General features: G+C 46.3%; 1 protein-coding gene across 2 annotated transcripts in view; it reads right to left on the minus strand.

Moving 5' to 3' along the window:
• ltbp1 (latent transforming growth factor beta binding protein 1) overlaps positions 1–15,861 on the minus strand; it is a 53,108-nt gene that overhangs the window by 10,020 nt on the left and 27,227 nt on the right. Inside the window, exon 2 of one of the 2 annotated variants that reach the window (XM_041789012.1) lies at positions 6,933–7,003. In XM_041789012.1, the coding sequence (XP_041644946.1) occupies positions 6,933–7,003 (71 nt within the window). Of the gene's footprint in view, positions 1–6,719; positions 7,004–15,861 lie in introns of those variants that run through there. The other variant, XM_041789011.1, reaches the window with a different exon arrangement.

Below are 15,861 nucleotides of genomic sequence, written 5' to 3' on the forward strand. Positions count from 1 at the left end.
TAAACCCTCCATCCCTCAACCACTACCCTAAACCCTCCATCCCTCAACCATTACCCTAAACCCACCATCCCTCAACCGTTACCCTAAACCCTCCATCCCTCAACCACTACCCTGAACCCACCATCCCTCAACCATTAACTTAAACCCACCATCCCTCAACCACTAACCTAAACCCACCATCCCTCAACCACTACCCTAAACCCACCATCCCTCAACCACTACCCTAAACCCACCATCCCTCAACCATTACCCTAAACCCACCATCCCTCAACCACTACCCTAAACCCCCGCCTTAACCATTTCCCCAAACCCACCATCCCTCAACCACTACCCGAAACCCTCCATCCCTCAACCACTACCCTAAACCCTCCATCCCTCAACCATTAACCTAAACCCACCATCCCTCAACCACTAACCTAAACCCACCATCCCTCAACCACTACCCTAAACCCACCATCCCTCAACCACTACCCTAAACCCACCATCCCTCAACCATTACCCTAAACCCACCATCCCTCAACCACTACCCTAAACCCCCGCCTTAACCTTTTCCCCAAACCCACCATCCCTCAACCACTACCCCAAACCCTCCATCCCTCACCCACTACCCTAAACCCTCCATCCCTCAACCATTACCCTAAACCCACCATCCCTCAACCGTTACCCTAAACCCTCCATCCCTCAACCACTACCCTGAACCCACCATCCCTCAACCATTAACCTAAACCCACCATCCCTCAACCACTACCCTAAACCCACCATCTTTCAACCACTACCCTAAACCCACCATCCCTCAACCACTACCCTAAACCCTCCATCCCTCAACCACTACCCTAAACCCACCATCCCTCAACCAGTACCCCAAACCCACCATCCCTCAACCATTACCCTAAATCCACCATCTTTCAACCACTAACCTTAACCCACCATCCCTCAACCACTAACCTAATTCCTCCATCCCTCAACCACTACCCCAAACCCTCCATCCCTTAACCATTACCCTAAACCCTCCATCCCTCAACCACTACCCTAAACCCTCCATCCCTCAACCACTACCCTAAACCCTCCATCCCTCAACCATTACCCTAAACCCACCATCCCTCAACCATTACCCTAAACCCTCCATCCCTCAACCACTACCCCAAGCCCTCCATCCCTTAACCATAACCCTAAACCCAACATCCCTCAACCACTACCCTAAACCCTCCATCCCTCAACCACTACCCCAAACCCTCCATCCCTTAACCATTACCCTAAACCCTCCATCCCTCAACCACTACCCGAAACCCTCCATCCCTAAACCACTACCCATAATCCACCAACCCTATGCCACTACCCCAAACCCTCCATCCCTTAACCACTACCCTAAACCCTCCATCCCTTAACCACTACCCTAAACCCTACATCCCTCAACCATAACCCTAAACCCACCATCCCTCAACCACTAACCTAAACCCACCATCTTTCAACCACTACCCTAATCCCACCATATTTCAACCACTACCCTAATCCCACCATCTTTCAACCACTACCTTAAACCCTCCATCCCTCAACCACTACCCTAAACCCTCCATCCCTCAACCACTACCCTAAACCCTCCATCCCTCAACCACTACCCTAAACCCACCATCCCTCAACCATTACCCTAATTCCACCATCTCTCAAACACTAACCTAAACCCACCATCCCTCAACCACTACCCTAAACCCACCATCACTCAACTACTACCCTAAACCCACCATCCCTCAACCACTACCCTAAACCCCCGCCTTAACCATTACCCCAAACCCACCATCCCTCAACCACTTACCTAAACCCACCATCCCTCAACCATTACCCTAAACCCTCCATCCCTCAACCACTACCCTAAACCCACCATCCCTCAACCACTACCCTAAACCCACCATCCCTCAACCATTACCCTAAACCCACCATCTTTCAACCACTAACCTTAACCCACCATCCCTCAACCTCTAACCTAAACCCTTCATCCCTCAACCAATACCCCAAACCCTCCATCCCTTAACCATTACCCTAAACCCACCATCTTTCAACCACTAACCTTAACCCACCATCCCTCAACCTCTAACCCAAACCCTCCATCCCTTAACCATTACCCTAAACCCTCCATCCCTCAACCACTACCCAAAACCCACCATCCGTCAACCACTACCCTAAACCCTCCATCCCTCAACCACTACCCTAAACCCCCGCCTTAACCATTACCCCAAACCCACCATCCCCTCAACCACTACCCCAAACCCTCCATCCCTCAACCACTACCCTAAACCCTCCATCCCTCAACCATTACCCTAAACCCTCCATCCCTCAACCGTTACCCTAAACCCTCCATCCCTCAACCACTACCCTGAACCCACCATCCCTCAACCATTAACCTAAACCCACCATCCCTCAACCACTAACCTAAACCCTCCATCCCTCTACCACTACCCTAAACCCACCATCCCTCAACCACTACCCTAAACCCACCATCCCTCAACCATTACCCTAAACCCACCATCTTTCAACCACTAACCTTAACCCACCATCCCTCAACCACTAACCTAAACCATCCATCCCACAACCACTACCCCAAACCCTCCATCCCTTAACCATTACCCTAAACCCTCCATCCCTCAACCACTACCCGAAACCCTCCATCCCTAAACCACTACCCAAAATCCACCAACCCTAAGCCATTACCCCAAACCCTCCATCCCTCAACCACTACCCTAAACCCTCCATCCCTCAACCACTACCCTAAACCCTCCATCCCTCAACCATTACCCTAAACCCACCATCCCTCAAACACTAACCTAAACCCACCATCTTTCAACCACTACCCTAATCCCACCATCTTTCAACCACTACCCTATTCCCACCATCTTTCAACCTCTACCCTGAACCATCCATCCCTCAACCACTACCCTAAACCCTCCATCCCTCAACCACTACCCTAAACCCTCCATCCCTCAACCACTACCCTAAACCCACCATCCCTCAACCACTACCCCAAACCCACCATCCGTCAACCACTACCCTAAACCCTCCATCCCTCAATCACTACCCTAAACCCCCGCCTTAACCATTACCCCAAACCCACCATCCCCTCAACCACTACCCCAAACCCTCCATCCCTCACCCACTACCCTAAACCCTCCATCCCTCAACCATTACCCTAAACCCACCATCCCTCAACCGTTACCCTAAACCCTCCATCCCTCAACCACTACCCTGAACCCACCATCCCTCAACCACTACCCCAAACCCTCGATCCCTCACCCACTACCCTAAACCCTCCATCCCTCAACCATTACCCTAAACCCACCATCCCTCAACCGTTACCCTAAACCCTCCATCCCTCAACCACTACCCTGAACCCACCATCCCTCAACCATTAACCTAAACCCACCATCCCTCAACCACTACCCTAAACCCACCATCCCTCAACCATTACCCTAAACCCACCATCCCTCAACCACTACCCTAAACCCCCGCCTTAACCATTTCCCCAAACCCACCATCCCTCAACCACTACCCGAAACCCTCCATCCCTCAACCACTTACCTAAACCCACCATCCCTCAACCATTACCCTAAACCCTCCATCCCTCAACCACTACCCTAAACCCACCATCCCTCAACCACTACCCAAAACCCACCATCCGTCAACCACTACCCTAAACCCTCCATCCCTCAACCACTACCCTAAACCCACCATCCCTCAACCATTACCCTAATTCCACCATCTCTCAACCACTAACCTAAACCCACCATCCCTCAACCACTACCCTAAACCCTCCATCCCTCAACCATTACCCTAAACCAACCATCCCTCAACCACTACCCTAAACCCCCACCTTAACCATTACCCCAAACCCACCATCCCTCAACCACTACCCTAAACCCTCCATCCCTAAACCACTACCCAAAATCCACCAACCCTAAGCCACTACCCCAAACCCTCCATCCCTCAACCACTACCCTAAACCCTCCATCCCTCAACCACTACCCTAAACCCTCCATCCCTCAACCATTACCCTAAACCCACCATCCCTCAACCACTAACCTAAACCCACCATCTTTCAACCACTACCCTAATCCCACCATTTTTCAACCACTACCCTAATCCCACCATCTTTCAACCACTACCCTTATCCCACCATCTTTCAACCTCTACCCTGAACCATCCATCCCTCAACCACTACCCTAAACCCACTATCTCTCAACCACTACCATTAACCATCCATCCCTCAACCACTACCCTAAACCCACCATCCCTCACCCATTACCCTAAACCCTCCATCCCTCAACCACTACCCTAAACCCCCCATCCCTCACTCTCTCCCCTAAACCCCCGCCCTAACCATTACCCCAAACCCACCATCCCCTCAACCACTACCCCAAACCCTCCATCCCTCACCCACTACCCTAAACCCTCCATCCCTCAACCACTACCCTAAACCCACCATCCCTCAACCGTTACCCTAAACCCTCCATCCCTCACCCACTACCCTAAACCCTCCATCCCTCAACCATTACCCTAAACCCACCATCCCTCAACCACTAACCTAAACCCACCATCCCTCAACCACTACCCTAAACCCACCATCCCTCAACCACTACCCTAAACCCACCATCCCTCAACCAATACCCTAAACCCACCATCCATCAACCACTACCCTAAACCCCCCCCCAATCCACATCCCCCAACCCACCAACCCTAAGCCACTACCCCAAACCCTCCATCCCTTAACCACTACCCTAAACCCTCCATCCCTCAACCACTACCCTAAACCCACCATCCCTCAACCACTAACCTAAACCCACCATCCCTCAACCACTACCCTAAACCCACCATCCCTCAACCACTACCCTAAACCCACCATCCCTCAACCACTACCCTAAACCCACCATCCCTCAACCACTACCCTAAACCCCGCCTTGACCTTTTCCCCAAACCCACCATCCTCAACCACTACCCCAAACCCTCCATCCTCACCCACTACCCTAAACCCTCCATCCCTCAACCATTACCCTAAACCCACCATCCCTCAACCTTTACCCTAAACCCTCCATCCCTCAACCACTACCCTAAACCCACCATCCCTCAACCATTAACCTAAACCCACCATCCCTCAACCACTACCCTAAACCCACCATCTTTCAACCACTACCCTAAACCCACCATCCCTCAACCACTACCCTAAACCCTCCATCCCTCAACCACTACCCTAAACCCACCATCCCTCAACCACTACCCTAAACCCACCATCCCTCAACCACTAACCTAAACCCACCATCCCTCAACCATTACCCTAAACCCACCATCCCTCAACCACTACCCTAAACCCACCATCTTTCAACCACTAACCTAAACCCACCATCCCTCAACCACTACCCTAAACCCACCATCCCTCAACCATTACCCTAAACCCACCATCCCTCAACTACAACCCTAAACCCACCATCCCTCAACCATTAACCTAAACCCACCATCCCTCAACCACTACCCTAAACCCACCATCCCTCAACCATTACCCTAAACCCACCATCCCTCAACCACTACCCTAAACCCACCATCCCTCAACCACTACCCTAAACCCTCCATCCCACAACCATTACCCTAAACCCACCATCTTTCAACCACTACCCTAAACCCACATCCCTCAACCTTTACCCTAAACCCACCATCCCTCAACCACTAACCTAAACCCACCATCCCTCAACCACTACCCTAAACCCACCATCCCTCAACCACTACCCTAAACCCTCCATCCCTCAACCATTATCCTAAACCCACCATCTTTCAACCACTACCCTAAACCCACCATCCCTCAACCATTACCCTAAACCCACCATCCCTCAACCACTAACCTAAACCCACCATCTTTCAACCACTACCCTAAACCCACCATCCCTCAACCACTACCCTAAACCCACCATCCCTCAACCATTACCCTAAACCCACCCTCCCTCAACCACAACCCTAAACCCACCATCCCTCAACCATTTACCTAAACCCACCATCCCTCAACCACTACCCTAAACCCACCATCCCTCAACCATTACCCTAAACCCACCATCCCTCAACCACTACCCTAAACCCACCATCCCTCAACCACTACCCTAAACCCTCCATCCCTCAACCATTACCCTAAACCCACCATCTTTCAACCACTACCCTAAACCCACCATCCCTCAACCTTTACCCTAAACCCACCATCCCTCAACCACTAACCTAAACCCACCATCCCTCAACCACTACCCTAAACCCACCATCCCTCAACCACTACCCTAAACCCTCCATCCCTCAACCATTATCCTAAACCCACCATCTTTCAACCACTACCCTAAACCCACCATCCCTCAACCTTTACCCTAAACCCACCATCCCTCAACCACTAACCTAAACCCACCATCTTTCAACCACTACCCTAAACCCACCATCCCTCAACCACTACCCTAAACCCACCATCCCTCAACCATTACCCTAAACCCACCATCTTTCAACCACTAACCTTAACCCACCATCCCTCAACCGCTAACCTAAACCCACCATCTTTCAACCACTACCCTAAACCCACCATCCCTCAACCACTACCCTAAACCCACCATCCCTCAACCATTACCCTAAAACCACCACCTTTAACCACTACCCTTAACCCACCATCCCTGTCAGGAAGGGAGTTCTGGTGCTGTGATCACGGAGGGCAGGTGCCTGCTGGTCAGTACTTTCAGTTAAAGGTGAGGAGGTTTAAAATAAGTCATTATGCTCCAAAAAAGCTGTTATGTCTATTTCCTGGTTCATTCAGAGTAAAAGAAGTGATATTTTAACTGATAAGTTTGATTTAGAGATGAAGGAGGGTTTTATAAGTTTTCCTTTGGCTGCTGCAGCTTTACACCTACTCAACAGTGTAACAGTCCACTTACGTTTGGTGCACCGCTGCGATCCCTGAGCTTTACTCCAGCCATGACAGCACTGTCCTCCACATACATTCACCCTGTAAACAGAGAACAAGCAGAGGTCAGTAAAACAACCACAATAGACAGATTCAGAACACAAAGACAGGGGAAGGAAAGACAGCTGGTGGAGGGTTTCCTCTCTATGTCCTGGCATCAACATTCACAGTTGTATGTGGAGATCCAAGAAGAATTTGACGGCAATGAAGCAATGTTATATCAGGTTACACTGGATGGCTAATAGAATGTCCCTTTCTCTACAATATCAGCATCCACCCTCTGGGTTTCATCGGAGGTCTCCAAGTTCACAACGTTGTTCAAGGTTCAGGGGGTTTGAGACGACTGACCTCAATATCAATCGTTCCCACCACAGCGCACTGATTCTTGGCACTGATCTGCTGGGCTCCACCAAACGATCGCCGCATGTTTTCCAGACTTGACTTGCATCCTAATCACAGAGCTCTGGAGATGTGGTTTGGCCTTTAGTACTAAATATGAGCAGCACGGCAGGAATTTAGTGTGATACCAAACTCCTGAGCTGTACTGTTTGTTGTGGAAGACTTTTCAGGCCGGCTAAGCCAGCCTGAATCCAACAAACTTTGTGTTACTACAAAACTTTGGTTTGGAAACTCCACAGAGAGCTGACTGAGTCAGACTGCTGGAAGCTGGACCAACATGGGAGCTTATGACTCACATCATCAGAGAGATGGCCCAGATGATGAAGATGAGGCTGGGGGAGATTAAAGCTGAGACGATGAAGGATCCAAACCTCAGACAGCTGCCCCATATCACACATCCTGTAATAATCTAACTTTTTAAAGAACATCTACCCATTTCCCTCCTTTCTTTCTGTATGTAAAATGAAAACTTGATAAAATGAGGAACAAAAGTAAAGAAGCCTCGGCGTCTCCTTACATCTCTGCTCCCACATGTTTGACACAAAAGAGAGAGTTCATAAAACAGTCAGCTGAACATAAAGCATATAAGATTGTTACAGTCAGTGCAAATCCTCCAGTTATAAAGATTTCAGTCATCAGAGAGACCTTTCTGCTGTCAACAGCATCTTTTCATTCTATCCAAAAGGTCAAAAGGTCAACATGAACACCTGTCACCCTGCCATGTACAGGAGGACTTCAGCAGGTTCAATCTTACATACACATTTTCAGTTGTAGTTGTCTAAGAAGTAGGGCTGCAACAACGAATCGATAAAATCGATAATTTGAAAAGTTGCAAACGAATTTATGTGTCGATTCGTTGTGTCGTGCGATTATGGCGTCACTGGGCGTGACGCGGAGCTGTTTACGCCACACGCAGACAGCTGACAAACTTTACTGTGGCTTGGTTTAGTACTTCTCTGATTATAATCCGGTGATTAGTGGAAAAATTAAGTAGATATATTTATCATCAACTGTGTCATGACGGAGATGAGACGCTAGCGATCTAAAAATAGCTCGTCGTAAAAACTCCAGCTGAACTTTAGTTTCGTTTCTGTTACTATACCAGACTGGATAAGAACAGCGCTGGACTGTCAGGCGTTCATGTAATCCATGATATTTGCCTCTCTTTGTGTTCTAAATGTTCACTAAAACAGGAGAGGGAGGAAAAGCCTGAGCTGCAGTCACATGGCTGCTGTGTGTGTGTGCGTGTGTGGGTGTGTGTGTGTGTGTGTGACAGAGACAGTTTGTGTGTCCGTCCGTGAGTGCAGGTCGGTCTGTGAACGACCCAACGTTAGCTTGTTGAATACATGAGTGATAATGATAATAAGTTATAATATCAATAACTTTAAGAGGCTGAGGCTTCTCTGCATAAAAAAAACTGTAAGAGGACGTAATAAAAGCAGAATCCCACTATAAGAGTCTTTCATTCAAATCAAATCATCAGGCTGTTGTTATTAGTATCATCCTAAAGTGTTTATGTGTGTTTGTAAGGAGGGAGGCAAAGTAGAAATAGAAAATATCATTTTAATCTTTAAAAGTAATTTATTATATTTTTTGTGTTTATTTTGTGGAATTGACAAGTTTTTTAATTTAACAGAACTCAAAAATATTTTGTTTTAGTTTTTAGGATAAAGACATTTAAACTCTAACATTATTGTGACAGCTTTGGAATATCCATCTTAAATTTTTTAATAAGGGACCCGCCCCACGGAAACATCCGCTTCATCGATTAATCGGGGAAGCGGTCGTTGAAATCATCGTTTGTTGCAGCCCCACCAAGAAGACTTAAGTCTGAAATCCATCTGTCCGTTCACTTCTCCCAGTTAGAGCTCAAAGCGATGGAGCCACCCCTGGACTGGTCCCAGCCAATCAGAGGGCTGACATACAGAAACAAACATCCAGGCATGCTCACACCTATGGGCAATTTAGACAGTTAACCCAACAAGCGTGTTTTAAACTGTGGAGTACCTGGAGAGCAGCTACACGTGCACCAGCAGAGCAGTCGGACTTTCACACAGTCTCGTCCTGCTAAGATAAGAACTGAACCCTTCTGGCTGTGAGGCTGCAGCACTAACCACTGCACCACTGTGCAACCAAGAATGTTCCTCACTACACAACACAGAACAACTCTGTACTCAATAAAAGCATTAGCATCTGCCTCATCATTAGCCCGGGGCTTTAGGGGGAGAGCCAATAAACCTCTGTGTTTAATACAATCAGCTAATGAGGGCATGATCAGGGCTGCTGAATCACATCTGCATCATCTTGGTATTATTAGCGCTGAAACGATCCCCTCGAATTATGGGGTTGATTCGATTAAAAAAATTCCTCAAGGCAAATTATCTGCCTCTAGGCTTCGCTTAAATCAGTCATGTATCCGTATACGCCCATGCTGTAGCCTGGACATTACGCCGTGTGTTGTTCGGCGTGCTGTGTTTCACAAGGACGGCTATTTGTGTGGCACAATGCCCTTGTTTTTGCTGTTACTACAATGTAACATGCATGTTAGAGGCGTGAAAATTACGAGGGAAGAGAAAGAGATGCAGTGATGTGTACAGGCACTCGTCCTGTGTTTTTACGCATCCACTGGCTGTGGCTTCATGGCAGATACGGCACCACGCCTGCACCTGTGAACCTACGCAGATCTCTGAGTTCATGCGTTACCTGCATGACTCGCAGCACTCAGTTTGTGTCTGCAGACTTCAGAGAATTTCATAAACTCCTCTGATTGATCAAAAAGTTTTACAGAACCTCGTCAGGCTTCACGAGTCAAGTCCTGCTTTGGTGCCTCCTCTCTCTCTCTCCCTCGCTCTTTCTTTCTCTCCCTCTTTTATGCTTGCACGCGTTATACATGAAATTATAAATTATCTAAAATTCAGCGCACTGATGTCTTGATTGCAGCGTATTTTTCAAAAATATTTAGCATCCCGAATGATTTGATAAGACTTATACTGATAATGAATTGACACCAATTAAATAGCAACACCTTATTGCCACAGACAGTGACAGAGACTAAGTAGGTTAAAGTTCATCATCATAGAGTCAGGATTCAACAGGTCACAGAAGTAGCTTTCTCCATGTCAGTGGATGCTCTTAAAAGGTCATATTTTTATCTTATGGTGGATGAACTCACAAAAAAACGTGCAAAAATTCAAAGTGAACACTCTTTTGAAAAATAGACCATATTCCTGTAATCTAAAGGTTCAGCTTTCAGCCATCATCAGACCTCTGTGTGAATGATGGAGCTTTATTCTTGCTAGAATGTGAAATATTACAGTCATGCATAAACTAGAGGATGTTAAAATGATTAAGTGTCCCCTTACTTTAATGACAACTTGGAGAATAGAAATAAACTACAATGAAAGAAATAAAGTGTTGGCACCAAACATTTCCTGGTGGAAAAAAGATCCCTAAAACCCTAAATATGGCTTAATCTAATGTCATTATTTAACTTCCTTTCCTTGTAACTTTAAGAAATGTAAACTGTCATCAGAACTTCATTGCACTTTGTAAAGTCTATTTTCTTTAGAGAAGCTTCATTTAAGGGACCCAGCTTCTTTTCTCATTTGTCCAGTACTACTTCTCTTGAAAAAGCAGAAGTGATTGATTTATTAAAAAAATGCAATATTTCTTATTAGAGTACTCGATTATTGTCAGAAGACTAGATAGAGTACTCGACTACTAAAAGAATCTACTACTGCAGCCCTGCTGGTATTGATACATCCCATGCATCGGCTGAACATATCGGCAGTGTAAATCATGTATTGGCCTTAAAGACTGTAAGTGTACCATCAGGTGTAGGTGGTTACGCAGAGTGCCATGAGCCCAAGGAGCCTTTTCTCAAAGCCAAATATTCTGGGACAGCAGCTGTTGAAGGATACTGCATCCTTGCCTGCCATTGGAGGGCTGTTCAAATGTTTGAGGATCTTCAACAAGGGCTGAGTCCTCTAAACAGAGAATTTTCAAGCATGCACCTAACAGGATTACCCACAATCCCATACGCAGCATTTTCCTTCACTGAAATAAATAAATAAATAAATAATCAGGTAAAGGCTGGAACCTCAACAACAACAATACTTTTCAACTGTACGTATTTCAACTGTAAATATGTTTTCCTCATGATTTTATGGCATCAGAGTAAAGCTGGACAGGTAAAAGCAGGGCCGTAGGATATGACTACATTAAATGATTACGTCACACTATATGGTGAATGTGATTCTAATAAATTAATATTTAAAATATATTCCATTCCAGTGACAGAATCTCAGACACTCACTAGCAGGGTCCAAAACTAACACTTGCCACTCGCCAATTACGAGTAGATTTTGTCTCTGGCTGGTAAGTTTTAAGACCACTCTCCGCTCTGGCGAGTTACCTTTTTTACCAGCCAAAAAGTCATTTTTTGTGTTACTGGAGAACGATGCTGGTATCGGCTGGTTTCCTGGCAGAGTAATGTGTCTTTCAGGCCGAGACGATCTTTGGTCACGTAAGTGCGTCAGTCACGACGTCATTCAGAGCGAGGTGGATAGCTGATTGTTACTGTACCCGTACCTCCTTGCTCATTGAAGAAGAGCAGTGTTGCCAACTTAGCGACTTTGTCGCTATATTTAGCAAGTTTTCAGACCCCTCTAGCGACTCTTATTCAAAAAAGCGACTAACGACAAATCTTCTGACTCTTTCTGGTGTTACTGGAGACTATGACGTGAAAACACATATCGTTGTTCTCAGTGAGTAGCGGGTGCTGCCGTGGGCCCTTCCCCGTTCCTATGCACTCACAGGAAGCCCTGTCCTCTGCAGCAGTCCCTCCCAGCCATCAGAGAGTCAGAGCAGGAGAGGTTCACCCCTCCATGTCCAGACTGCAAATATTGTGTCTTTTTGGTCCATTTAGATCGTTAATGAAGACTGTATACAAAAAAAATTAAAAAAGAAAACATATTATAACTGTTATGGTTGTTAATGTTTCACTTGGATTTGTTGTAGGCTTTTAAGTGGACCATAGGGTTTAAAACGAAACCAAACGTAAGGAAAATGGAATAACATTTCCTGGGAGAGCTCCTCTCCCAGGAAATGTTTGGTGCCAACACTTTATTTCTTTCATTGTATTTTATTTCTATTCTCCAGTTTGTCATTAAAGTAAAGGGACACTGGATCATTTTAACATCCTCTACTTTATGCATGAGTGTAATATTTCACATTATAATGAGAATAAAGCTCCATCATTCACACAGAGGTCTGATGATGGCTGAAAGCTAAACCTTTAAACACATTTAAAGGGATAAAGCTGCTTCTATGACCTGTTGAATTCTGACTGTATGATCATGAACTTTGACCTATTTAGTCTGTCTGTGGCCACAGTGTTTCTGTTTAACTGGTGTCAATTCATTATCAATACAAGTCTAATTAAATGATTTGGGATGCTGAAACTTAAAAAAAAAAACACGCTTTAATCAAGACGTCAGTACGCTGAAATTAAATAATTTAGAGAGAGAGAGGGAAAGCACCAAAACAAGACTCGAATCTTGAAGCCTGACGAGGTTCTATGAAACCATCGGGTCAATCGGAGAAGTTTATGAAATGCCCTGAAGTCTGCAGACACAAACTGAGCGCTGTCTCACACCAGCGAGTCATGCAGGTAGCGCGTAAACTCAGAGATCCGTGGAGGTTCGCCAGTGCAGGCGTAGCGCCAGATCTGCCATGAAGCCACAGCCACACAAAGATTACAGCGTGGGCGTATACGGATACAGGACTGATTTAAGCCAAGCCTCGAGGCAGATAATTTAGAATCGAAACACCCAAATTATTCGAGGAAACGTTTCAGACCTAATCATTATCCCCAGTCATGACGTGTCTTTACACTGAAACACTGAGGTTTGCTCATTGTTAAATAAAATATCTGGTCTGCAGTCATTGTGTGTGTGTGTGTGTGTGTGTGTGTGTGTGTGTGTGTGTGGAGAATCTTTGGTTTCCAACATACTGATGGCCAACGTCTCTGACTGCTTTGATAGCTCTGTTGTCTTCATAGATATAGATCACTGATCTCCTGCTACATACATGTCCACGGTCATACATCAGGCTGGGTCTATCACTGGAACACAAACAGGAAGTACCAACAGCATGTTTTCACTCAGTCTCTCCATTCTGCTCGGTTATATCACAGACATCATTTCTTTACTCTAGAACAGTAAAGAACTCTCTTATTCTCTGCAGACATTTGTTTTCCACCTCTGTGTTGGTTATGCATGTTTCTGATGTTAATAATATGCTGAAAGCAGGAATAAGGACTGGGTCTGGGTCTGGGTAAACAGTAGAGAGTCATGATCTGTTCTACTCCTGTGTGAATAATACCTGAGTTATTATCTCCTGAACAGGACTGATGGTCCTGATGTTAGATGTTGATGGCCTTACTCTGGGTCAAACTGATGACCGTGGAAGACGTCTCCTTGAAAACACGTAGCTCAGCATAAAGACCAGGAACCGGTCCATCTTTGAACCATAAACTTAGAGAGCCGACTACATTTACAACTGAAGAGCCCAAAACTGAGTTGAAGATGATTTCTGCTTCCCTGAAGAGCTCTAATGACACAATTATGGCAAACTGCTGCTGACTAAGGAAGCCCACTAGCCACAGTGGCATACTTTAGTTAAACCATCTGATTCCCTGACATTAAAACACACTGACACCACCACACACACAGGAACACACACACACACACACACATGGACATCCTCCTGACCCTGCAGTCCTATGGAAGCTGCTTATGGCTGTGTAGAGTCATTAGCTCTGTTAGGGTGACAGAGCTCACAGCTGAACGCTGCTGACTCAGCACACTTCAAACCCGTCTGCTGGAGCACAGACTGAGCAGCTGAGGCCAGGCGGCTGGACCACACACAGTCTGGAGGATCATCAGCACCTCCAGACTGAGAAACAGAAGCGGATGTTCCACATTTATTTCTAGAACAGCATTCTTTAGGCTGAGACAGACAAGCACAGCATCTAGAAGTCTAGACTCTGATGGTCTTTTCCACCCTTGGCTACCTCACTCATGGTTGTGATGGCCTTTCATCATGGGGTTCACATAGTGTTAACTCTGCTTTGACTTCAAAACTTCACTAAGGCCGTACTGCAGACCAGGACCAGATCAACGCTCCTCATTAAGAGGACTGTCTACCCTCGGGTTGGAAAACACATCCCCGAACGTTGCGACGCGGCCCAGCCCTTCATTCTGTCTTCATCAGGCACATCTCAGCGCTCCGCAGGTTTGATTTATCAGCCTTCACAACAATCCCTGCAGACTCAGCACAGGCTACTGTAGGCACATGGCAGTCCTCTACATTACCAAGTCTAACAATCAAACAGATTATTCATGATCTCAAGGACCAGACCCACACTTCTCTCAGTCCTGGACTACCATGGTCCCATTCAGCACCTGACAGTTGTTTTAAACTGTGTCCTCCTCTAGACGACACAAGTTTGGATGCTAAAACCTCTCTGTATGAAAGACGGGGTTCAGACCTGATGTCAAGGAAAGGATCTACACTACACTGGTGGACTGGGGGGCTGTACCAGTCCAGGCAGTCTGATGCTGCATTGTTCTACTTCTGACTGTAACAGTTCTCTTCTCATCTCCCTTCATACTCGCCATCTGTCCGTCTGCCTCATATCAGACGCTATGTTCATGTAGACATGTTAGCTCCTTTAGCAACCAAAGAAACTACAGAATCTACGGAGGAACTATTAAACTGATACTTGAATATAACATAATTAAGACTACAGGACTTCATAAAGTCTCAAGTCCATCCGTCTCAAGTTTGAAGCCCTCGAGGAGTGAGCAGGTCCTCGCTCAGACACACCTCTCTCTCTCTGTGACTCTCAGGTGTCATGAGATAAAATTACTTGTAGCTAGGGATGGGGCCAATTAATCGATGATTGATTAATTGGTTGTTAAGAATTTGGTTGATCACAGGGAATTTAGTCGATCTGATGTTGGCACTTAATAAAGAGACTAAACACGTCTTATTCTGCACTGCACAACAACATCTACCGTCATGGCATTGTGAGTGGGTTTTAACAAAAGCAATGAGACATCTTACCCACCAGGGGGCAATTTAACTTAAGGAGAGAGGGAGAGGGCAAACAGAAGAAGTGCTAGAGCAGCGCAATCCATTATCTCAATTTGCCGAAACACAAAATAAAGAGAGCGAAGCGAAGTGTGGTGTGGGACTATTTCAGTTTAGAGAATCATTGAGAAACACACTCATTAGTTACCAGTTTTTGTTACATAGGGAAATGTTAAATATATCTGAGTTCCGTTAGCCGGCATTTGCCAGTAAAAAGGCGGAAGTCCGGCAGATAAAAATAACAATGGTGGAACAAGATGGCTGGCACTGAGGTTACCTGTGCAGCTCGCCTGAGCTGTTTGAACTAAGTTTGGAGTTCAAAAGTACCTCTTTAAGATTATTTT

Source organism: Cheilinus undulatus, linkage group 6, assembly GCF_018320785.1.
Source record: "Cheilinus undulatus linkage group 6, ASM1832078v1, whole genome shotgun sequence".
Lineage (NCBI taxonomy): Eukaryota > Metazoa > Chordata > Actinopteri > Labriformes > Labridae > Cheilinus > Cheilinus undulatus.